General features: G+C 41.7%; 2 protein-coding genes across 14 annotated transcripts in view; both read right to left on the reverse strand.

The window, feature by feature from the left end:
* LOC132455269 (uncharacterized) overlaps positions 1 to 23,310 on the reverse strand; it is a 31,764-nt gene that overhangs the window by 4,887 nt on the left and 3,567 nt on the right. The window contains exons 1-5 of one of the 7 annotated variants that reach the window (XR_009525145.1): positions 7,163 to 7,381; positions 6,884 to 6,952; positions 6,627 to 6,741; positions 6,447 to 6,492; positions 5,524 to 5,658 (exon numbers count right to left, since the gene is read on the reverse strand). Coding sequence is in view for 4 of the 7 variants with exons in the window: in XM_060049103.1 (XP_059905086.1) it covers positions 4,451 to 4,923; positions 5,350 to 5,658; positions 20,738 to 20,783 (828 nt within the window). In the remaining 3 variants the exon portion in view is untranslated. Of the gene's footprint in view, positions 1 to 4,208; positions 4,924 to 5,349; positions 5,659 to 6,446; positions 6,493 to 6,626; positions 6,742 to 6,883; positions 6,953 to 7,162; positions 7,382 to 19,780; positions 20,090 to 20,737; positions 20,784 to 23,310 lie in introns of those variants that run through there. The other 6 variants (XR_009525146.1, XR_009525144.1, XM_060049103.1 and 3 more) reach the window with 6 other exon arrangements.
* The window catches only part of LOC132455174 (NACHT, LRR and PYD domains-containing protein 3-like), an 82,045-nt gene continuing 67,901 nt past the window's right edge, over positions 9,167 to 23,310 (reverse strand). For 5 of the 7 annotated variants that reach the window (XR_009525119.1, XR_009525118.1, XR_009525115.1 and 2 more), the window contains 4 exons: positions 17,931 to 18,191; positions 17,183 to 17,263; positions 12,829 to 12,888; positions 9,167 to 12,492 (listed from right to left, as the gene is read on the reverse strand). The gene's annotated coding sequence lies outside the window, so the exon portion shown is untranslated. The remainder of the gene's footprint in view (positions 12,493 to 12,828; positions 12,889 to 17,182; positions 17,264 to 17,930; positions 18,192 to 23,310) is intronic. The other 2 variants (XR_009525116.1, XR_009525117.1) reach the window with 2 other exon arrangements.

Here is a 23,310-nt window from a genome sequence, read left to right on the forward strand (position 1 = left end):
GTAAGTGGGAGGAAACGTGTTATCATGGCCTGAGTAGACCAGGGCGTTCGGTGCAGGGTCGAGTGCCATTGGATTTAGGGAAGGTGTGCCACTTCTGCAAGGGCCAGGGCATTGGAAGGCTGACTGTCCCAAAGCTGGACGTGGGAAGGAAGGAGTACAGGTTAGGTCGAATGTGTGTGCTACCTCTGTGCCATATGTCGGGCCTATTTCTTGTCAGCAGGTGGAGGCTGAAGTTATGGACGGTTTGAAGGACTCGTTCTCTGCTTTTCTGTCTGATGGGAGTGTGTCTTTGGTGGGCAGCGACAGTTCTGTACCTGTAAAAATCCTAAGGGATACTGCTGCTTTTAATTCATATATTGTGAGTTCGGTGTTGCCTTTTTCTCATCAATCTGATACAGGAGATTATGTCCTCATGAGAGGCATGAGTTTGACAGCGTCACCTGTTCCATTGCACAAATTTGTGTTAAACTGTGGTTTGGTCCAGGGTGAAGTTGCTATGGGAGTGCGCCCTGCATTGCCTGTTGATGGTGTAGATATCATTCTAGGGAATGATCTGGCAGGCAGTCGTGTGTGGGCTAAGGGTTCACCACCGCCCATTGTGACTACTTCACCCTTGGTTATAGGACAGCTGGATGAAGGTGCATGTGGGTTTCCTGAGGTGTTCCCCGCTTGTGCAGTAACACGGCCATTCGCCATGCTGAACGGGACCTTGACCAGATTGAAAAGGGTGACAAGGAGACATTCCCGGTGTCCTTTCCTGATCCTCTTTTGTCTGTTTCCTGCAGTGACCTCATGGCAGAACAGAGAGCAGATTCCTCCTTGAAATCACTGTATGACAGGGTTGTCACTGATGCAGATGGAAGGAGCGCTGCTAATGGTTATTTTGTGCAGGATGGATTGTTGGTGAGGAAGTGGATGCCACATGGGGACAATTTTGTTGGTGATCCAGTGTTGCAGGTTGTTGTCCCATCTAAATTTCGCACTGAGGTTCTGAAGGCCGCCCATGATCACTGTGGGCATTTGGGAGTGCGTAAAACATATGTATATATTTTGCGTTACTTTTTCTGGCCTCGTGTGAAGAGTGATGTGTCCAGCTACATTAGAACATGTTTTACATGTCAGCTAACTGGGAAACCAAATCAGGTTATTAAGCCAGCTCCACTGTACCCTATTCCAGCTATTGCACAACCATTTGAGCATCTGATTGTAGACTGTGTGGGCCCTTTACCTTGTTCTAAATCAGGTAGTAAATACTTACTGACCGTCATGTGTCGAAGTACAAGGTACCCGGCTGCCTATCCATTGCGTAGCATTACTGCTAAGTCGGTGGTAAAGGCGCTCACGCAGTTCATCTCCATTTTCGGTATACCGAAAGTAATTCAGAGTGATCAGGGCTCAAATTTTTCTTCTCGGATGTTTGCTCAAGTGCTAAAGCAGTTAAGGGTTAAACATAACCAGGCTTCCGCATATCATCCTCAGAGTCAAGGGGCCCTGGAAAGATTTCACCAGACTTTGAAGTCTCTGTTGCGTGGGTATTGGAGAGCACGGGTTTCAGCCCCAACAAACTTGTTTTCGGGCACACGGTGCGTGGGCCGTTGACTTTAGTGCATGATCCTGTTGCAAAACATGAACCGCCTGTAAATTTGATTGATTACATTAATGGTTTTCGACATCGGTTGTATGCAGCAGGAGAGTTGGCTAAGGAGAAGTTGGCCTCTGCGCAGGTAAAAATGAAGCGTCTGTATGACCGGAAAGCTGAGCAGCATCAGTTTAGTCCTGGTGATCGCGTGTTAGCTTTGTTGCCTATGGTGACTTCTCCATTTCAGGCAAAATTCACTGGTCCTTTCACAGTGTTGCGGCAGGTTTCAGAGCAGAACTACTTGTTGTCAACACCTAAACGAAGGAAATCGACTCAACTCTGCCATGTTAATCTGTTGAAACCCTATTTTGAGCGTGCGCCACCGGTTTCTGATTCAAGTGGCAAGGAGCAGGACCGGTCGGTTAGGTCAGTTTCGGTGGCAGCCACAGTGGAAAGCGGTTCTCCACAGCATTCGGTTGTGCAGGAGGATGATGGTGTGACCCCACCGGATGAGAGTTTGCTGCGAGGCCGGTTAAAAAACTCTGAGACGCTGCGTAACCTAGACACTTTGCTTGGTCAGCTGTCAGTTGAGAGGCGTGCTGAGTTGTCTACGCTAATTGCCGGCTATCATGGGCTGTTTGGTGATACACCGAGCCAAACGCATTTGATTGAACATGACATCGTTGTAGGTGATGTACAGCCTATCCGCCAGCGTTTTTATCGGGTGTCTGAGGGAAAACGTAAGGTGATGGAATCAGAAATAAAGTACATGCTTGAGAATGATATTGCAGAGCCCTCGTCGTCTAGTTGGGCATCCCCTTGCTTGTTGGTGGATAAGTCTGATAAGAGTCCTCGGTTTTGTACAGACTATCGGAAGGTAAACGCAGTCACCAAGCCTGATGCATATCCACTGCCGCGCATGGAAGATTGTGTGGATCAGGTTGGTTCAGCAAAGTATGTCAGCAAATTCGATTTGCTGAAGGGTTACTGGCAAGTACCGCTGTCAAAACGAGCAAAGGAGATATCTGCTTTTATCACACCCTTTGGCTTGTTTTCCTACAACGTGATGAGCTTTGGACTGCGGAATGCACCTGCAACGTTCCAGCGGTTAATGAATATTGTTGTGTCTGGGCTTGAAGGATGTGCCGTTTACTTGGATGACGTTGTGGTTTATAGCAATACCTGGGAGGAGCATTTGGTTCGCATCAGGATGTTGTTTGAACGTCTGAGTGAAGCGCGTCTTACAGTAAATTTGGCAAAGTGTGAGTTTGCTAAGGCTACTGTCACCTACCTAGGTAAAGTAGTGGGTCAGGGGCAAGTGCGGCCAGTGCAAGCAAAAGTCTCTGCTATAGCAAAGTATCCTGTGCCAGCCAATAAAAAGGAACTGCAACGTTTTCTGGGTCTGGTGGGCTATTACCGCAGTTTCTGCGAAAGCTTCTCAACAGTGGCAGCCCCTTTAACAGATTTGTTAAAAGGAAAAGCGATATACATCTGGTCGTTGGCCTGTCAGCAAGCTTTTGAGAACATAAAAAATGTTCTGTGCTCTCCTCCCATTCTAGCTGCTCCGCAAATGGATAATCCTTTTATTCTACATGTAGATGCGAGCGACGTGGGGGTAGGTGCTGTCTTGTCCCAAAATGATGATGGTGGAGTTGAACGACCGGTGACTTTCTACTCCAAGAAATTTAATTCCTTTCAGAGGAACTATTCTGTCATTGAGAAGGAAACGCTAGCACTCATTTGGGCGTTACAGCATTTTGAAGTCTACCTTGATTCTGGTAGCATCCCCTTGGTGGTTTATACAGATCACAATCCTATCACCTTTTTGCAGTCTCTACATTGCCCAAACCGTAGATTGATGAGATGGGTTTTGTTCCTGCAGCCATATTGTTTGGACATCCGTCACATAAAAGGCTCTCGAAATGTTGTGGCGGATGCTTTGTCGAGAACACCTTGATTCACTTGTAAGGTTACAATTTCCTGGTTTCATGGCTCTTTGCTGTACTCTTAAACTGCTTCTCCAGGCGCGGGAGTTGCTGGGTTACAGTGGGGTCTGCTTGGTGGCCAGGTATGTTCTTCCGAGCGGGTCAGTATTATGCAAATGGTTGAACTGGATTATTTTGAGGGGGGTATTGTATGTCCTTGGTAGAATTTTTTTTTTTTGTAAATATTTGGTTGAACACGTGGGCTATACTTAAATAACATTTTGTGTAGTTGTGGTTGGTCGGCATTCCTGGTGGGAATCCCGTTTTTAAGGGGGAGGGTGTGACGACCCCACCACTCCACTAGGGGCCTCTGTGTTCTTTGCTGCTTTGCTCTCCCTTTGCAGGTTCCAGGTCGTGGGAGGGTCATCTTCCTGATGAGACACCTGGGCTGGTGTGGTGCTATTTAAGGCTCACCCTTCTGCAGATCTGGGCTGGCTCTTGTTGATGCAGCCATTGCTTTTGTTCTATTTGTTTGACACACATTCACACACATGCTTACACTACTGATTACTGACATTAATATATATGTTTGGTTGTTTATATTCTTGGTTTGTGAATAAATGTAAGCTAATTTCACTCTTTAGTCTGGTCTCCCATCTTTGCCACCGTCAAGAGCCGGGCGGTGACAGTGCCAATTATTTATTTTTTGCATTGGAATGCACAACTTTGCCTCTCCTTGTTATGAAACATTGTGCTTCCAAACAACTTTAGCCAATGCAGCCTCCTATGTCAGTACTGACATAGGAGTCATTGGCTAAAGTGTTGCTTTTTCGAATAGGCTACTATAGCATATCGGATTATCAACAATTGCTGTGTGCGGGTGTGTGTTGTAATATAGGCTATAGACTGATTGCTTGCATCCATGAAATATTGTAATGTATTAGGCCTACTGCATATTGAGATAATTTAGATCGGTATTGCGCAACAATCGGGGGATGGGGACCCCCCTGAATATTGACGGGTATTTCGCACACTGAATGCTTTTCTTTACCCCCATCAAATCTGAGAAAGAGAGTCTACCACTAGAATCCCTATTTGCCTCTGTCCCCAAATTACATTCACCTTTAGGCTGCTGACAGACAATCTTCCCGTCAGAGGAAACGCCCCCCAAAGAGCATATGATGAGTTGCGTTGATCCGTCTGAACAGTTGAAGGAAGCAGTACTAGAGATGTTGAACAGCAAAGAATTATTATCCTTTGTAACTCTGTCCTCCGATGGATGCTTGTGGACAGAAGGGTCATTCCATGATATTTTGCTGACTGGATAGGCCGCGATGGCAGTACATGTAAGCGAGGCATTGGAGACTTCACCAGCAATCTGAGGGTTGTGGTGCTCTAGTGTGACTGCATCGGGGGTTGCTAGAGAAGAGAGAAAACAAGAGAAGTTCATAACAGAAGAGAACAGGAGACAACTGCAAACAGGCGGGGTGAATCTTCGCTTCACTTTTTGTGTGAAGTGAGTCATTCAGGGGCTAAAGCACTACCTCCGGCAGCCCAAAAAAGGAAATAGAATCAGTTAGAAATGTACCATGGTTCTATTCATTCGGGTGTGAGGTACTCAACCTGCACGCAAAGGATATCCTCATCCCCTATTTCTTCATGTTTACAGTGTGAAATAACTTTGAGAAAGCTACATGCTTTAGATAAAATATACAATACCTACCATTTAAGAGTTCATCTGCCCACATTTATGCATTTCAGAACAAACTGATTGGAGTGGTTGAATGCAATAGGTATGTTACCAATGTTCTTGTTGAGAGTGGGAATGAGTGAACGGAGGCCTACCAGATATGCTGAGACTTATTGTAGTGTCTTCAGTCATTCCACCGGGGTCCCCATGGCTTATGATGCATTTGTATGAACCTTCGTCTGAGACGGTTAGTTTCCCAAAGGTTACCGTTTTATTCTCATGGTTCAAGTAGGTGTCAGGTCGACTGGGCTCATTGTGCTTCTTCGTCTTAAGATATCCAATTATAACCTTTTTAAAATCTGTGCCTCCTTGAAAGTAAAAATACTTTATTTCCTTCTTCGTTGAGTGGCATTGAAATACGACCGTCCCTCCGACCTCTCCATAAAGAGTATGGCCAGTACAACCTGAAAGAGAAAGGTTGCAATTTATATAGAGAGAGAGAATGTCAAGTCTGAAACTAATGATCCAAACTGTATCTCTCCATAGCCTCCACATCACGTTACTGCAACACGCAGACAGAACACCACACTCACGTGACCATGTGTTACCAAACAACTAGCTCTAGTACGTATATATTTAGCCGCTCATTTGGACGCTTGCTATAGTCAGCCTTTTTTATATTGTCTTGCTTGTTAGTTTTTGCCAAGAAAACCGACACTGCCTGCGACTCTGAAAGAGATTATGCCAGAGGGGAGGTTCATTTTGGAAAAACACTTTGAGATGGACGTCTTTTATATAGCCTAGGTATTGTAGTGTCATCTTTTGGTTTGAAAGATCGCCTGATGTCTTGTTGTTGCATCATGTTGCAGAATGAGGAACTGCAGGTAGTGTTTTGAAGGTAGACTAGAAAAAGTAGTCTGACGCCACGAGAAGATCTCCACCTGCGTTCAGCAGAGAGGAATGAATACGGTGGGAGCGTTTTTGGGTTCACTCGCTCCTAAATTAACTTTTCTGAGGGATTAAAATTGCTTAAAAAGGCTGCGGTCCGGTCGATTTTTTTCGTCTGTTATGAATCCCTCGTGGAAGCATTGACAATGTGCACATATGTGGGCGATCATCATCCAATTTAAGTTTTGTTGTTTGCAACCAATTGTCATTGATTCAATCATGATATTAGGCTATGAGAGTAACAGCTCAAATTATTACAATCATTACAGTTATAAGAACTCTTAAATATTAAAAAATGTGTTACCTTTGATAAAGGAGGGAAATGCCAGCAATATAAATAACATCTTCATCTGGGAAAGATGACATTACGGAAGTTAATCTTAATTCTTAAACATGCAATAGCAAATTTAGCAAGTGGAGCAAATATCAAACACTTTTGGCCATATAAGTCCATAATGAGCTTCTACATCACCGTTCTGCTCACCCTTAGATGTTCTCCATAGACTGGTGTTAATGTGTTGATAGTAATGGTGCCGCACACACGTGTGTATGTGCACAGGGGTGTGGCTACAGGGGTTTATTTAGTCTCATCAATCTTTCTGAAAAAAGAAGAGACACCTGATTTTGGTTTTGTTAGACACGACCCCTCCCAACACATCCTGTCACAAACAATGCGTGACTTGGCAAAACACACATATTTAAACACACACACACACACACACACACACAGAGGAAACGCACATAATATTGCCCACAACCACGAATGCCTCGATGTCGGTGCCGCCGACCGTCCCAGGATCCGTTGAGGCACTTGGTGAGATTAATATAATAATGTGAAGACATTGGATTGACTTATATGTATATTCATAAACAATCTAGCAGCCCCGTGGCTCCCACGATCATAATTCCTTGGTGAAGCTACTGCTCGGCCATGGTGAATGCTTTGAATAGTTATTTATTTATTACACATACTATGCATACTATAACCAACATATTATAAAAAGTATTTGTGCACAATACCTGCAAAAGGAAGGAACTTGTTTGTGGGGGCCTTGAGCTTCCTCTCAAGGGGGAACTAATCCAGCAACTTTTGCTTTGGACTCAAGTATCATCTTTGAACAGCTCTGCCTTGAAAACTCGTATGCAAAGCTGAAAGTTGGAACTATATGAAATGCAAGTCTTATCCTCCACACTTGAATCAAAAGTAAAAAAAAAAAGGTTGAATACATCCACCCAGGAGCAAAGGTATAAATACAAATTATTTTTGGACTTACCGGTTTGATGCTCAGTCTGTAAAGTGTTTGAATGAGATCACACTTCCTTATTCATTCACACTATAGACGGGGATGGGAGGGCCTGTGTTGTAATCAGGGGGCGGGGGGGGGGGGGGGGGATTTCCTTGAGCAGTTTTTTCTGTTTCCTGTACTGTATATCCACCCTACCTTCCTCAGTGTCATCTAAATGTTAACGTTTGTGCTTGGGGTAAACCGGTCACAAGGTTGAAGGCATCCCCTTATGCATTCTTTTACTTGAGTCAACATGAATTGGGTAAACATTATCTGATTTGATTATTTACATATGTTGTTGTGGGGAGGGTGTGAAGCTGTTTAAATAGCTCTGTCTAACTGTATTCTGAATTGTCTGCAACTTTTATGGGCTTTTTTGCATTTAGAAGTCTCATCCGTCCTAGAGACGTAATATCCCTTGAAGAAATTGCCATGACGGGGTATTACCGAGGCCTTGCATTGTTGCATCATGAGCTCATCTCAAATAAAGGAAGTGTGCCTGGGTTTGACGCCTAAGACTGAAGGTCATGAGGAAGTGGATTGGAGGCTGTGGTCGCTGGGAATCCTGACGCTTGTCTGGTCTGGTCTGCTACAATCACTCCAGCGTGTGAACTATTATAGAATGTGTCAGAAGGTACTTCCAAAATGGGCTCATCGTCAGCATCGAGTAGCCAAGGGATGAGGTTCCTTCATTGATGTATAAATTGTACGGAGCTATTTAGTCTGTAAATGTAAAACTGTAGATCATGGCTTATAAGTCACATCACGTTTCTTATCAACAATGAAAAATAGCGTCCTCTGTGATAATATCTGTTCCGAGTTGATTGCTGTTGTCTCATTTCAGACCAATCAGGGCATCTCTTCCCTGCAATGGGTTCAAAGGTTTGAGTCATATTGGCAGAAGAACTGCAGCAGGCATCTGCCAGGGTGTTGAAGTGTGCTTCTGGTCAGGTTAGAGTGGTTGGGACTGTTTGAATCAGTGGAGTCTCACCTTGCATGATGTATAGTTTGTCTAGATTATTATTTTTTTTTACCCTGCGGCCGAAGCTTCCGATTGGCTGGTGCACGTGACATCATGACCAAGAGGCAAGAGCAGACTTGTAATTCAAAGCTACAATGTTGTGAATAGGTCTAGGTCATGCTGCAACCACCACTGCCACGCCATGACATGGACAAATGTATGGATTATATCTTTTGCGTGGTTGCACAATTTGGACCCACCAGTTTAAAAGATCACGGGTTGAAAGGGAGGGAAAGACATGTAGCATAGGATCGCAGTTCGTGTTTGAAACTTTGGCTCCTACAAGGCGTTCTGTTATGTGTCTTCGTTTTAGCGCACAAGAGCCAACAGCCGGCAGGATGGCTTCTATTTTTAGGACCATCTTGTCCTATAATGACGGAAGGAGCTTCTTCAGATAGACATGGTTAAGATAACGTACTGTCACAAAAGTGGATGAATTTACTTGTTCAGATACTGTATATTGATATTAATATTGTTAAGGCACTAAGTTACATAGTAAAGGTTTAATTACTTACATTTTATTAGAATATTTTCTAAGGAACTGAATGGTAAATGTAACTTCTGCCGACAGGAGCCCCTCAATCAAGACAATCACAATACACCTAGTTTGTCGACCTCTTGAAGTAGTGTCGGAACATGGGAGTTTTGTTTCTTATCACCCCCTTTTCCGGGGAAAATTACTCATGCAGAAATCGATTCAAGGTTAATAGGTTAATATAGGCTATCAAAGTTTTATTGACGTTATGTTTATTCACTGAAGCAATGTTCCCTGCCATAAGGCAAGGCAAGGCAACTTTATTTATACAGCACTTTTCATACACAAGGCAGACTCAAAGTACTTCACATATAAACATTGTCACACAATAAAATAAAATAATAGATACGTAAAAGAAAACATGCAAAGAAATGAGTAAAATAGAAAGTTAAAAAGGCATTTTAGTATTAAAATAGAAAATAAAGGCAAAGTTAAAAAAGCTTTTTAGAAAGTGCAATGTATTTAAGGTTTAGCAGAAAGCTAAAGCAAACAAAAGTCTTCAGTCTTATTTTAAAGGTGCTCAGAGTTGGGGCAAATCTTAAATCCTCAGGAAATGTAATCCAGCTATTTGTTGCATAATAACTAAATCCTGCTTTCCCATGTTTCGTGTTTACTCTGGGGATAATTAACAGATTGGTCTCTTAGTATCTTAGTGGTCTAGAAGGCTTATATTATGGAAGCATATCAGTTAAATATTTTGGGCCTAAACCATGAGACCCCAACAAGGTAGCTTTACTGGTTTTACAGAGTTTGGAGTGCAAATATACCACACAATAAAAAACAGCTATAAACTGGACTTTAACCAGGGTCAACATACCCAACTAATCAATTACAAAACTATTTACAGACTGACCATACCTTTTTAAATAACAAAAAATAAAAAACATAGCCCATTGACTTATCGGCACACACTGTTATGTGTACAGTAAAGTTATAAAATTACAACAAAGTTGCTCAGGCTTATTTTGTTAATTATTATTATGTGTGAATCTCACAGTCACCTCGCATCCATTCAGTCCATAGACGGCCCATATTGACCCAGATGAGCCGGATGGAGCTCATTACATAAACCTGCCTGTAGTTTGCGGTGTGGTTACGGTGTGGTTTCCTGGCTATTTTTGTAAATAGGCAAGTCTTACAGAGTACTAAATATGGGCGCAGGGAACAACAACATACAGACCAGATCAAGCAAAAGGTACAGAAACAAGTTTTTTTATGTTGTTAGCCCCATAGCATATTTGCCTAAGTCATATTTTAAGGTTCATCTTGTAATAAGTGTCAATAATCCCCACGATCCTAGAAGCTAGAAGCAAGGAGAGCAGGAATAAGTTCGTCACTCGCTGGTTCTTTCTTTCTTGATATAAATATTAATTCTAAACAGCATTTTACACAGTAGCCTATAATAGGAAATGCTCAAAGGTAAATCAACGCCATTAAACACTGACTGTAGCTTTTTATCAGAGAAGCCACCGAAACAGCGCCAGGGAAGACTGTTTCTTTAACATTGAAAAATAAAGCTGAAAATGATTTATTGGAAATTGTAAGAGTTAAATTCAGGGGCAAGAAATCCAGATACGTTATGGCGGTGGCGTTAGCCCCACAGAAGATTGAGAAGGCTAGATAGCTCCACTTGATCAGTTTGTCCCAGGACAACAAAACAATCAAAAAACAGCAAGCTAAATAAATACTTAAAAAAATCTAAAACATCCCCTCCGTTGCATCAAAGGCTAATTCCATCAACCTGTGTGGAAAACAGGAAGTCATTGTCCACTTTCAGCCACGCGTGTGTTGCAGCAGACATCCATGTGTCTGATCTTTGTTGGAATATTGACAAATGATCCGGTGAGTGCAGCGACCTCATTGCTCTTGTTGAGAGCAACATGGAGTGGTCTGCAGTCCCATCAACGGGTTCCAGGTGTTGGACATTCAGAGGCGGCCTGGTAGATGTGCAGACGGCAACAATGTAGGGGCACTCTGGGTGACTACTTACATGTTTTCATTTGAATTTGTATTATTCAACGTTTCCATCTCCAAATCCTCAGCGACTGTAAAACAAACAAAAACAAATGCAGTTCACACGCAAAGCCATAGTACTTTTTAAAGTTGTTAGTTTATTTCCAAATTTGGATCTTGTTTGTTTCAGCTCGCCATTGTATTAGAGATGTTCTTCAGTTACGGTACGACTCGGGAGGATGAATGAGGTATGATAGTAAAACTATTTATTAAAGAAGGCAATCAAATCATTCAATGAAAATATGCAATCCAGAGTCAGTTCAAGAAGCAACTGTGTGTGTCATTCATCCATCTGAATGGGGTTTTTCTCTGGTTACTAGGAAAACTATAGTTGATCCGTCATACATCATACACCCTCACCTGTGATGTAAATAAAGGATTGTTTTGAAACAGCTTATAAAGAGTGGCGAAGTCACGCCCCTTCCAGTAGAGCCCATTGGACCTATGAGATCGAAAAATATGATTGGTTTCAATGGAGAGAAAGTAATTGTTTTCAGGTCCAAGTCTTAATATGCCCAGGATTACACATGTTGTTTGTGGATTTAAATGATAAATAACATAAATAAATAATGATAAACAACATGTGTAATCCAGGGCATATAAAGGGACCAGAAAACAGTGACTTTCTCTCCATTAAAACCCATTCATATTTTTCGATCTCATAGGTCCCGTGGGCTCTACTGGAAGGGGCGTGACTTCGCAACTCTATTGGCAATTTCAACTTAATGCGTAGAGTGGCCTATTTAGGGGGCCTGTGTCCACATAGCTGTTTTTGTGGCTGAACTGTGCTGGCATGGTTCTGGTAAACACTGCCATGAAGCGTTTGTGACCTGAAAAAGACGCTTTCGACAGATGGATTTAAAACACATTATAGAGGAAGTATATTAACTCAGGCCTAGCCCCTATTAGCATTAGCAATGATCTTATTTATGCATGGATGGTCCATTTGGGTCGTGGGTGGGTTCTGTGCCAGCTACCAATAGATCCACTCGGCCCTCGGCCTGGGTTGAGTGGCTAGAGTTTGTTTGTGGGCGTTGCCATGGTAACGATTGTTTTTGGCTCGCCACTACAGCGCAGTATGTGAGCTAGCGCTACATGGTTTGTGGTGGGCTTTTTTCCTGATGGATAGCAAGATAAATGCTAATTAGAATTGAGAAAATTTATTTGAACAATAGTTCAATAGCCCAGAGTATCACCAAGTGGTTGAGCCAGGAAACTCTCGCCTTATATCGCCAATATAATGTGGAATATTAAACAAAGTTTCGCCTGGTCACCTCCGCTATGCGCTCTTTAATGAAAATTTAAACAGAAAAATATTACATTTTGGCAACAGTGTAATGATATTTCAACAATATGTACCTTTTGTCTACAGTTTATAATCATCTTTTTAAGTATTTCACTTTTTTCTTGGTAACCACAGTGACTCACCTGCGACTTCTTCGGTTGCATACTGGATCGGCTTGTGGGACTGATTGGGGTCGTTGCTGGTTACAAACTGAGGAGAAACAACGGAATGAACAAAAGCCCATGTTAAACAGAGGCCCAGGGATGAACTGAACATCGCCAACAGGCGACTTTTTAAACTAAAGGGATTCAGCCGGTTTGTGTAGCTTAACACCAGTCTGATGCTGTACAGTTGGGGGTGCTCTTGTCTATATATCATGTACTGTAGGCCTAGATATGCTGAGTCATAAAAAAAGACAACTTGGAATTTGGCTTTGAAACACCACTGCAGAATGAGGTAATTTAAAGTAAATGCAAGTCACAAATGATCTTCCATAGCTCAGATATATACGTATATGGGGGGGCATTTGGCCAAAAGAATACTCACATATGCGTCTCCTCAGAAAATCATTCCCGAGGATTGACATAGAAAGTGGATGGCTCGGACCTGGATCAGGAATAAAGGCTAGGTCAACATTGGGGACACTAGTATTCCAGTTTGTGAAACCTGTCGTGGTCAAATATTCTAAGTCTATCCATAGAACAGCCATGCCGTCCCTCCATGTAGTTATTCTATATTTGCTATGTTTTCATCAGTATGTTTACATATATACTGTAGCGAGCCTGTGGGTGTGGGGTTTTCACGCCACCAAGCTGAATAGATAAAATGACACAACACAGAGAGCAGTTCCAATGCAGAAAGTAGTGATGGCAGTTTGACGCTGAAGCTTCGGTACGTGCTTCAAACCCTGATCTACAATTCCCAAGAAGCACTGCTTCGAAGCTTGCTTCACGTAGACATCATATAGGTAGACGCCCCCTTCGGCCTTGGACGGCATAAATCGTCGGCGCCATCTTGGTACGGGAGTTATTTCGTCTTCGGAGTGAAGATGTCTACTTCATGCGCAGCTTGGGGGGACCGTCAGGACGATTCAAACAAGATTGCAAAGAATTACCTTTCACAAGTAAGACTAAACAATTGTTTCTATTTGTAATTGTAAAATTCAGTCATGTCACGTAGATCATGTGTTATGTTGAGAGCTAAGAGCTGTTGAGACAGCTAAGTTGCCACCAGAATCAGACTATAGCTAGTCTAACGTGAAATGGACATGGTGAGCAAAGCCTTATTCTATCGTTCGTCAACAGGAGATAATATTGTCAAGAAATATAGGATATACAGTATATATATATATATATATATATATATATATATATATATATATATAATCTACCACTACTTGCTTGTGAGTAATTACAATGTATGTATAATGTAATTATATAGCATTTATGGTCGCGACGGAAAGCTGCGTTTCGGCTGAGCGACTGGCCTTAATTTCTCTCTGTGATGTATTTAAAAAAGAGACTAGATTAAAACAAAAAAAGGCTCAAAACATGCCACTGTATATGTAATGGTTCTACAATATATGAAGGTGTCACGTAATGAATGAAACTACGGAAAAAATGTCACGATACTCGTTATACGTTATTTCTATTTAAATGTTTTGTTTTTTTAAAGATACATCTGTATTATGAATCTGACTGACTGGCTAGCTAAACTTTCTCTCAATTTTAAGGTTTCCCAAAGAGAAGCAGTTGAGGAGACAGTGGGAAGTGGCTGCACCACATTGCAAAACTGAGCACGCTGCAATTACAGACTGGCAACAGTCGAAAAAAGCTCAGCAAGACAATACTTTTTAAAGGGTTCTAGCCTAGATTCAATTATTATGTCATATATTGTGTGAAATTATATATCGTGTCAATTGCACTGCATAGATGTGAAAATGTTATGAACATGATTGTATATTATGTCAAATTGTACAAATGTACAAATATATATATATATATATATATAATATGAATATATACCTAAGCTTAAAATATATTATATTATATTGTTTCACATATTATATATATCATATATGTTATTCCATTGCACATTATACTGAGTCATTATATTATATTGTATTATATATATGCTATGTTATTTATATTACAGTTCAACTATTGAGATGTGTATGCATATATTGAGATGTGTATATTTTTACTGCTATAGAAATATATAGCTTTTTTTGGTAATGTTGATTTGTGAAATAAATGTGTATTGCCAATTGCACTGTTCAAGGTTTCTTAATGCACATACTTGAAAAGGAACTATTAAACTATGAAAAACACACTGACTGCCAGTTTCTCACTATTTGATGTATGCTCTTTCTCTTAATGATGGTCAATACGTAGTAACTAAAGAAGCACTATTTCGATAGTTTATAGATCTTCTCAGTATTTTCAAAGTGCACGGGCTGTGCAAGAAAAGTGAGCGTCTATCATAGACCCATGCACATGTATGACTGGCGATTTAACTAGCGAGATTCAAAGTAACGTAGAGGCAAATCTTTTTCACACACTTCACGTAGAGCATAAACCCTTGAATACTCCATGAAATTGGTTGCGAAATGTAAAAGGTTATCGTGATTTTTATCCAGATAAACCGCAGCTCCTGGCAACTTGCGCTTGTTTGACACGTCTGACAGACTTCTGGCTTCAGGGAGCTCCCGTACCAATATGGCGGCGACGCGTTTCGCAGAGGCAACGGGCTGAAGCAGTGGAGGCGGTGTCACGTTAAAATTGTACCGGGGGCGAAAATTGTACCGGCCTACGTCATCGTTTGTTTACATCCTGACAACCTGCCCGGCAACAGACGACGCGATGCAGAAAACATGTTTCCAAACGACGAAATAACATAATGACTTTTTTTGCTCTGAAGCAACATAGACATCATATAGGTAGACGCCGCTGTCACGTTAAAATTGTACCGGGGGCGAAAATTGTACCGGCCTACGTCATCGTTTGTTTACATCCTGACAACCTGCCCGGCAACAGACGACGCGATGCAGAAAAAAAGAAAGAAATGTTTCCAAACGACGAAATAACATAATACAGATAGCGGATCGCTATCTGTATTATGATAGATAGCGATAAACTTGTTTTTACTTTATATTTGTATTGTATTTAATCGTTTAATCGAAACAATAAAAAAATGTGCCCGCAACACGGGCGATCGCGTCAAATGACGCGTCAAATCACGTAGGAAGGTTCTTGAACATTCTAGACTATGAAACCTGCTTAAAACACTCAGTTTACTAGCTAAATTCGATTAAACAATTCAATACAATACAAATATAAAGTAAAAACAAGTGTTATCTAGCGATCCGTTATCTGTATTATGTTTCAAGAACCCTCCTACGTCATTTGACGCGATCGCCCGTTTTGCGGGCAAATTTTTTTATTGTTTCGATTAAACAATTAAATACAATACAAATATAAAGTAAAAACAAGTGTTATCGCTATCTATCATAATACAGATAGCGATCAGCTATCTGCATTATGTTATTTCGTCGTTTGGAAACATGTTTTCTGCATCGCGTCGTCTGTTGCCGGGCAGGTTGTCAGGATGTAAACAAACGATGACGTAGGCCGGTACAATTTTCGCCCCCGGTACAATTTTAACGTGACAGCGGCGTCTACCTATATGTCTATGTTGCTTCAGAGCAAAAAAAGTCACGTGACATGTGACGTCCGAAGCAGCAACTGGTTCGTTGGTTCGTTGAATGAATCACTCGACTGGTCCGCGGCTCGGTGGAGAAGCTTTGAGCAAAAAAATGAAACCGACTCAATCCATAAGCCGTTGAAAAACGAAGGCAGCCTACCCCAATACCAATTATTTGAGTGTCTAACCCCATCCCACATAATCACCCCCTTTCAAAGTTACTCAAGCACACCCAACCACCTTGCCCGAAGCCAGGTCACCGCCTAATTATTTAATGAAAAAAAAAACACAATCGATGCTACAATCGTTTACGTGAGTTGTGCATAGTAAGTTATGTAATAAAACAACGTAAGGTATCGACTAGAGTAGGCTAGGGGATAACACACTGACTGTGGAGTGGAGGACCCGCGTTCGAATCCCATTCACGGGGGGAAAGTTTTTATATGTTGTTTCAATTATATCCTAGCCTACATCAGTTAGCCTATCTGGACCGAAGGCTAGGCAGTAGGCATATCCCTTTAAGAACAATTTAGACATCTGTATTTAGATCAATCTTTATTCGTGGAGATCATGCTATTAAGTATTTGGGTTTGTGTGTTTGTGCGTCAAATAGTTTTCAAAGCAGGGATATGGTGAATCCACTGCAGCCTCGAACTTCGCCAGCAGAGGTCGCTGTCACTGAAGCTTCGAGTAATGAACCCATTTTCGAAACATTGGCTCAACTGGTTCAATGCTTCATAAAAGCTTCATTTGCCCATCACTAGCAGAAAGGTTTATTTACCTAGTAAACCAAACCAGGGTGGGAAAAGGGTCATCCACCTCTTCTAGGATACAGTCCAACACTTTCCAACTATCTCTTTCCCATAGGCCGCACCACGCTTCTAGGCAATCACAATCTGCCTGTCCTTTGCTAGGCCTAGCCTTCCTCGCCTCCCGTGTCTCTTTACTCGCCCTCTTAAGCCCAAGCACCCCTGCTTAACGATCCCCAGGCTTGCCTCGTTAAAGGGAGGAAGTCCATGTAAGGCTTGGGGGTGGAGCCAGCAGGTTGCTAGACCTACCACTCCCCTCACTCCTCCCTGCAGTCTGCCACAATATACATATACGTACGATATAGATCTAGGATATATCTATAAATTGAGTGAGACCTAGAGCTAGTGGGAGTAAAAAGAGAGAAAACGGTGATTGAATGGATACTTACAACACTTCACCAGAGCAATTACTGCAATTGGAGCAAAAATGCATAATATGGCAATAATTATGCTGATAATCTTCCCAACATCTGCAAGGAGAGGAAATGGAAATAAACATAAAAGGTAACATCATGGCATCAGCTTGCTAACACACACAATGTTAATAATTTGTCTCGACCTGAGGGGTATGAATCAACACACACAGATGGATAATTTCGCTGGTTCCTAACCGACTGTCCCAACTGACCGACCCAATTGGCAAATTAAAATGGATCAATAAAATCAAGCGGAGGTTGGCGTTCATAGTCAGGTAGAAGAAGGCTACTATAATCAAGACTTCTCAATTTAGCACCAAAGGGGACAGGAGAATACCCAATGAGAATGTTAAGTCAAGCCTATGATTTGGCTCTCATTATGTATTATACTGAGAGTTTGGATGTTTGAGGTGAACAGGCTAGGGTTCGGCCTAACAGAGAAAAATAAACTGCCTGTTTACGTAACCTATTGGAAAAGTGATAATGTTTGCTAGACATTGCGTACACAATGCCTACACTATTAAGAAACAAATTCACAAAACCTATCCGATCCAATCATATCCTATTTTTTGCAGTCTGACACGTGTGTGTGGATTTGTTATCCAATTCTACATTTCTAAATACAAATTGAGAGCAAACTTACAACTTCCCAAATACTATTCTACAAATTAAAGCCTTTGCAACAAAATGACCTTCATACGACCCTTCAGCTGTGACATACCTGGTGCTTTATAGAGTGGATTTTCCATGGGCAGGCTGGTGTTGCTGGTCCTCACACGGGTCTTCAGCCTGCAGAAGAACTTCTCAGGGGTATCAGAACTGCTGATATTCTTCAGCGCGTCACCCTCGGTCCACTCTCCTTCGTCTTCCTTCCATTCGTAGGAGACCGGTCCCAGATCCTGGGTGTCCGCGGTACACTTCAGAGCACAAGTGAACTCACACACCAGCGGCTGGGTCTCTATACTGGGCGTCGGAGGGGGCCCTGGTCGGGTGAAAAGAACACAAGAACAGAGATGAGGTCTTCCATCTGCTGTGTATCTAGACCCCCCCAGACCATTTAAAAACAAAATATTTTTGCAACAACTTTCACGGCTCACTACAACATTGCCCGCTAGCAGCATTTGTGCCCCCAACTTTTTCATTTAAATTCAAAAAAGAAAATGTATTGCGTAGGTGATCATTTCTTTCCCAGTGCTTAAATATGTCTGTCTGTCTGCAGTCTAGAACCCTGTCATTTTAATATATTAGCCTATATGCGAACCAATGGTAAAGGTTAGGTTATCTTTCGCCTGAATATCCCGGCACTGCCAATTCAATCCTGCTGTAAGATATGGGCCAATTTGTTTTTTTACCCTAATGCCCAAGGCCATTCGTTTTACCAATTTCTTTAGGCTACTTCATGTTTCCTTAAAGTGTTAGTCCGGCGAAAATTGAACCCGGGGTCTATTTCCGTATGAAAACATGTAAAATAAGCCGTTGAGAATTTATTTTGAGACAAATGGCTAATAGTTCTTTGGCTTGGGGCGGCGAACGCTTCCAAATCAGCATTTCTTAACCACTAATATTGCTCAGAATAGCATCAAATCTCTGAAGTAGAATGACTAGGGTCCCGACGCATAAAACAAAGAGCCAACAGCGTAGTTAGCGAACTAAGAGTTTAATAAACCATTCTTTTTTTACAGGTCTGTGCATTACCGGTAGGTCCGTGTTTACAGGAAGGCCATACAAGTTGATTACCGAATGCAACAGAGTTCCCTTCAAGGAGGAAAGTTTTGGAATTTATAATTAATATAGTTTACATGGTTCTGGGAACCATCACCTTATCGTGGTGGAGAGGTTTGTGTGCCCCTATGAACCTGAGGGCTGTGCTGTCTGGAGCATAGTGCTCCTGGTAGGGTCTCCCAAGGCAAAGTGGTCTTAGATGAGGGGTCCGACCAAGAATGGTTCATAGTACTTCAACAGCAAGTACAGTTTAGCTGTGAGGAGTTGTGCCCCACAGCCCTATATTATGCACATTGTAAAGTTCAATATGGAGATTCCAATCATCGCAAACCCAATCCTTCCAGTGGTGGGAGTCCGCAGAAATCCCCTGGCAGCTGGAGGAGCTAGAGTCAGAGTTAGAAACCTACCATTGTTCTATCAATTCTGATGTGAGGTACTCAAACTGCACGCAAAGGAGATCCTTATCCCCTATTTCTTCATTTTTGACTTTCATAAAAAAGAGTTTGTTTAATAAAAGCGTAAAAATAAACACAATAGATCTAATGCCTGTAGAAAACTCGAGTGAAACAAATTGAAATTGTCAGCCTGACATGTGTTCGCCCTCTGCCTAGTTCCAGAGGTCAAATCTGAAATGAATCCAGGTCTGAAAATAAACTTCATGTTTTATAGAAACACTGGAAAAAGTTACATGCTTTACATAAAATATTCAATACCTACATTTAAGAGTTGATCTGCCCACATTTATGCATTTCAGAACAAACAGATTGGAGCGGTTGAATGTAATAGGTATGATCTATTTTTGTTACCGATGTTCTTGTTGAGAGTGGGAATGAGTGAACGGAGGCCTACCAATTAGGATGAGAGTTGTTGTAGTGTCTTCAGTAATTCCACCGGGGTCCCCATGGCTTATGATGCATTTGTATGTCCCTTCGTCTAAGACGGTTAGATTCCCAAAGGTTACCGTTTTATTTTCAAGGCTTAATTTGGTGTGAAGTCTTTTGGGCTCAGTGAGGTTCTTCGTCTTATGATATCCAATTTTAAAAACACTAAAATCTGGGCCTCCTTGAAAGTAAATAAAATTGATGTTCTCCATAGTTGAGTTGCATGGAAATATGGCCGTCCCTCCGACCTCTCCATAAAGAGTAAGGCCAGCACAACCTGAAAGAGAAAGGTTGTAACTTATATAGGGAGAATGTCAAGTCTGAAACTAATGATCCAAACTGTATCACTCCATAGCCTCCACATCACATTACTGCAACACGCAGACAGAACACCACACCCACGTAACCACGTGTTACCAAACAACTATCCCTAGTATGTGTATATTTTGCTGCTCATTTGGCAACGATTGCTGGAGTCAGAGTTGTTTATATATATTGTCTTGCTTGTTAGTTTTTGCCATGAAAATCGACGCAGACTTTGAGATGGACCGTGGCCAACCTTTGTAAGGGTATGACCGGTATGCTATGTTATGTTGTGTCATCTTTGGTATGAAGGTATGAAAGATTTCCTGATGTCTTTTACCTGCACCTCTACTAATCTTGATGCGTCTGCAACGTTGCAGAATGAGGAACTACAGGCTGAAGGGTGTGGTAAATGTTGCCCTCGGACAATGCATTAGATGTGCCCACATCAAACCTATCGGTATGGTTGCATACAAAGTCGATAAGGCTATTAATATTTGGAGTAATCTTACCAGAATTTGCAAAGATTCTGGCAATTCTGATTCAATTATGATATTAGGTTATTAGAGTAACAGCCGAAATTATTACAGTTAGAACTCTTATAACTGAAATATTTTCTTACCTTTGACAAAGAAGAGAAATCCCAGCAATAAAAATAGCATCTCCATCTGGGAACAACATATGCATTACAAAAGTTAAACTTAATTCTAAAACATGCAATCACAAATGTCTTCAGGTAAATCAAATTTCAAAAACAGGTTTTGAAACACATTTGGCCATATAGCTTCTACATTGCAATTCTGCTCGTCATTTGATGTTCTCCATAGTCTAGGGTTAATGTTTTGATAGTTATGGTAACTCACACACACACATTGTGTGGTTGTGTGCGCAGACGTGAGATTCAATTATCAATGAGGAAGTGTTTTCCCCGCCTCTTTTACGTTGCTGAGCGCTTCCCGCTCAATCATGTATCATGCCGGAGCTCCCTGGACTCCGAGCAGAAAAGGTTCCTGACACCATTTGCGTTATTTTTCATTCTCCAATCAGATTAGTTGAGGAGGCCAGAAGGCCTGAGCCGGACCCCCACGGTCCCCTTGTGTTCCATCATGGTGCTCGCATGGGGCACTATGCCTACCTAGCCTAGCTAAAGGTTGGCGACCAACTCTAACCTGAAACTCCCTGTGTGTAAAGCAGAAAGTGTGAACTGTATGAAATGAGGATCTTACACTTAACACCTGAATATAAAGCAAAGAAATGGTGGAATAAACCCACCCAGGAGAGGATGTATCACGACAAAGTATTCTTCGACTTACCGTTTCGATGAGTCCGGACATGAATGATGAAACACTTCCTGAAACAGTTCTTTATGTTCTTTGCTGAAGAGAAGGATGCTGGCTTTCCTTCTCATGTGGGTGGTGGCTTCTTCTCATGTGGGCTGGGTGACAGAGTACTACCAAGCCTTGTCATTGTTGCATCCTCAGCCGTGCGTGCGTGCGTGCGTGCGTGCGTGCGTGTGTGTGAGAGAGATAGAGATAGAGATCTACGTTAGAAAGATGATATCTCAAATTATCATTTGAATATCCACCTATTTTAACTTCCACATCACAGGAGTATATTGGGTTATTGTTCAGCAAAAGATCCAACTCCAAACTATAGGCTTCATGTTCAGGAAATAGTTTTTTTTTTTCCCTTCACCTCACTAATTATAAATGTATCAATATTGGTGAAATCATCTTCAGAAGAAAAAAAGTACTTTGATACATCATTAACCAAATAATTATAATCAATGACAATTTTGTTGCAAGAACTCTAGCTGCTGCTATGGATACTGACTGCCAGCTTGACGGATAGACGTGCCTGTGTTTACCCGTTCATGTGTTTTCACCTGTCATGAGCTATTTGTTTTATTTGCACTTGTTTTTGCTTAGTTTTTGTTTTTGCTTAGACTTGAGAATACAATTCTTATTGTTAAAAAAAATGGTCGTCCGTCTCATCATGCCTTTCATGGGTCATTCTTGATCCCTTAAGTCTGCAAATGTGATCTCAACACACAGAAGACCAGTAGGTGGTCTGTACATTGTGTCAGCACACAGCACATTTGTATGCTAGATGATGGTAGCAAGTTGACCCTACCACCGACACCTAGGTGTCTTCACTGGGCTCCTACGAAACTGGACAGCAGCTGGTGGTGTATAAAACAGGTTTACTGCAGGGTCGGAATCGGGCTTACTGCCACAGCAGGCGTTTCACCCTGGCAACAAAACCGGCCTGGCTCCATTATGTAAATAACAATGACGTGTCAGCACGATGCAAAACCTGTGCAAACTTATTTTGTTTGTGGGCAGATGCACATGATGGTTACGTGGTGATCGCAGAGGTTAATACCCCGACATTTAGGCACCCAAAGAGTGAAGGTGCCATTGAGCCCATTTCGGGCTGAGAATTTTAGGAATGAAGGGGGCGTGCTATCACCGTGGTTACGACCCACGGCAACCTGTCCGTTTCTTTTTCCCGCCCCTCAAAGAATCAGAAATTCCAGAATCTAAATCGATAAGCATAATCAGAATTGCTAAAATCCAAACGATGGCCAACACTAGTGACGGCTGGTTCAACCTGTGTGGCTTCATTGCACCACAGGCATGCAGCCTCACCCACATCCCAGCATCCATCAGTAAGAGGAGGGAGGCTGCTTTACATGAGGCTGGTGAGATCAACCACACACACTCACCTGGATGTCTATGGTGAATGAAGGACATATTGTGATTTTTTATTTAAAGATTAAAGAGAGTAAAGATTAAACATTGTTTCTTCCTTCTTTCATTTCCTTTTTGTAAATCAGGATAAAAGCATTTGTTAAATGACAAAAATGTCAATATAAAAGGAGCAAGAAGTGGCCAATGAGTGTCCAGGTGGGGGTTTCTACCCCTCATTTGCTTATCATTCAAAACATAGACATAATTCGCTTTTCCCACTTCTGTTTTAAATCACGTTATACAAGCTTATCATAGTAGATACTGATATCAGAGCCCTTAACTTTGAAAATGTTGTAATGAAGTACTTTATCCAGAATATTGCAAATTGTAATTATATCAATATGACAAAATACATTTGCTTTGAAAATAAATCATAAATATGTGAAACCTGCTAGGCTAACCCTATGGAAGATCTTACATTACAAAAGTGTATCCAAATGAT

This window comes from Gadus macrocephalus, chromosome 4, assembly GCF_031168955.1.
Source record: "Gadus macrocephalus chromosome 4, ASM3116895v1".
In the NCBI taxonomy this organism is placed as follows: domain Eukaryota; kingdom Metazoa; phylum Chordata; class Actinopteri; order Gadiformes; family Gadidae; genus Gadus; species Gadus macrocephalus.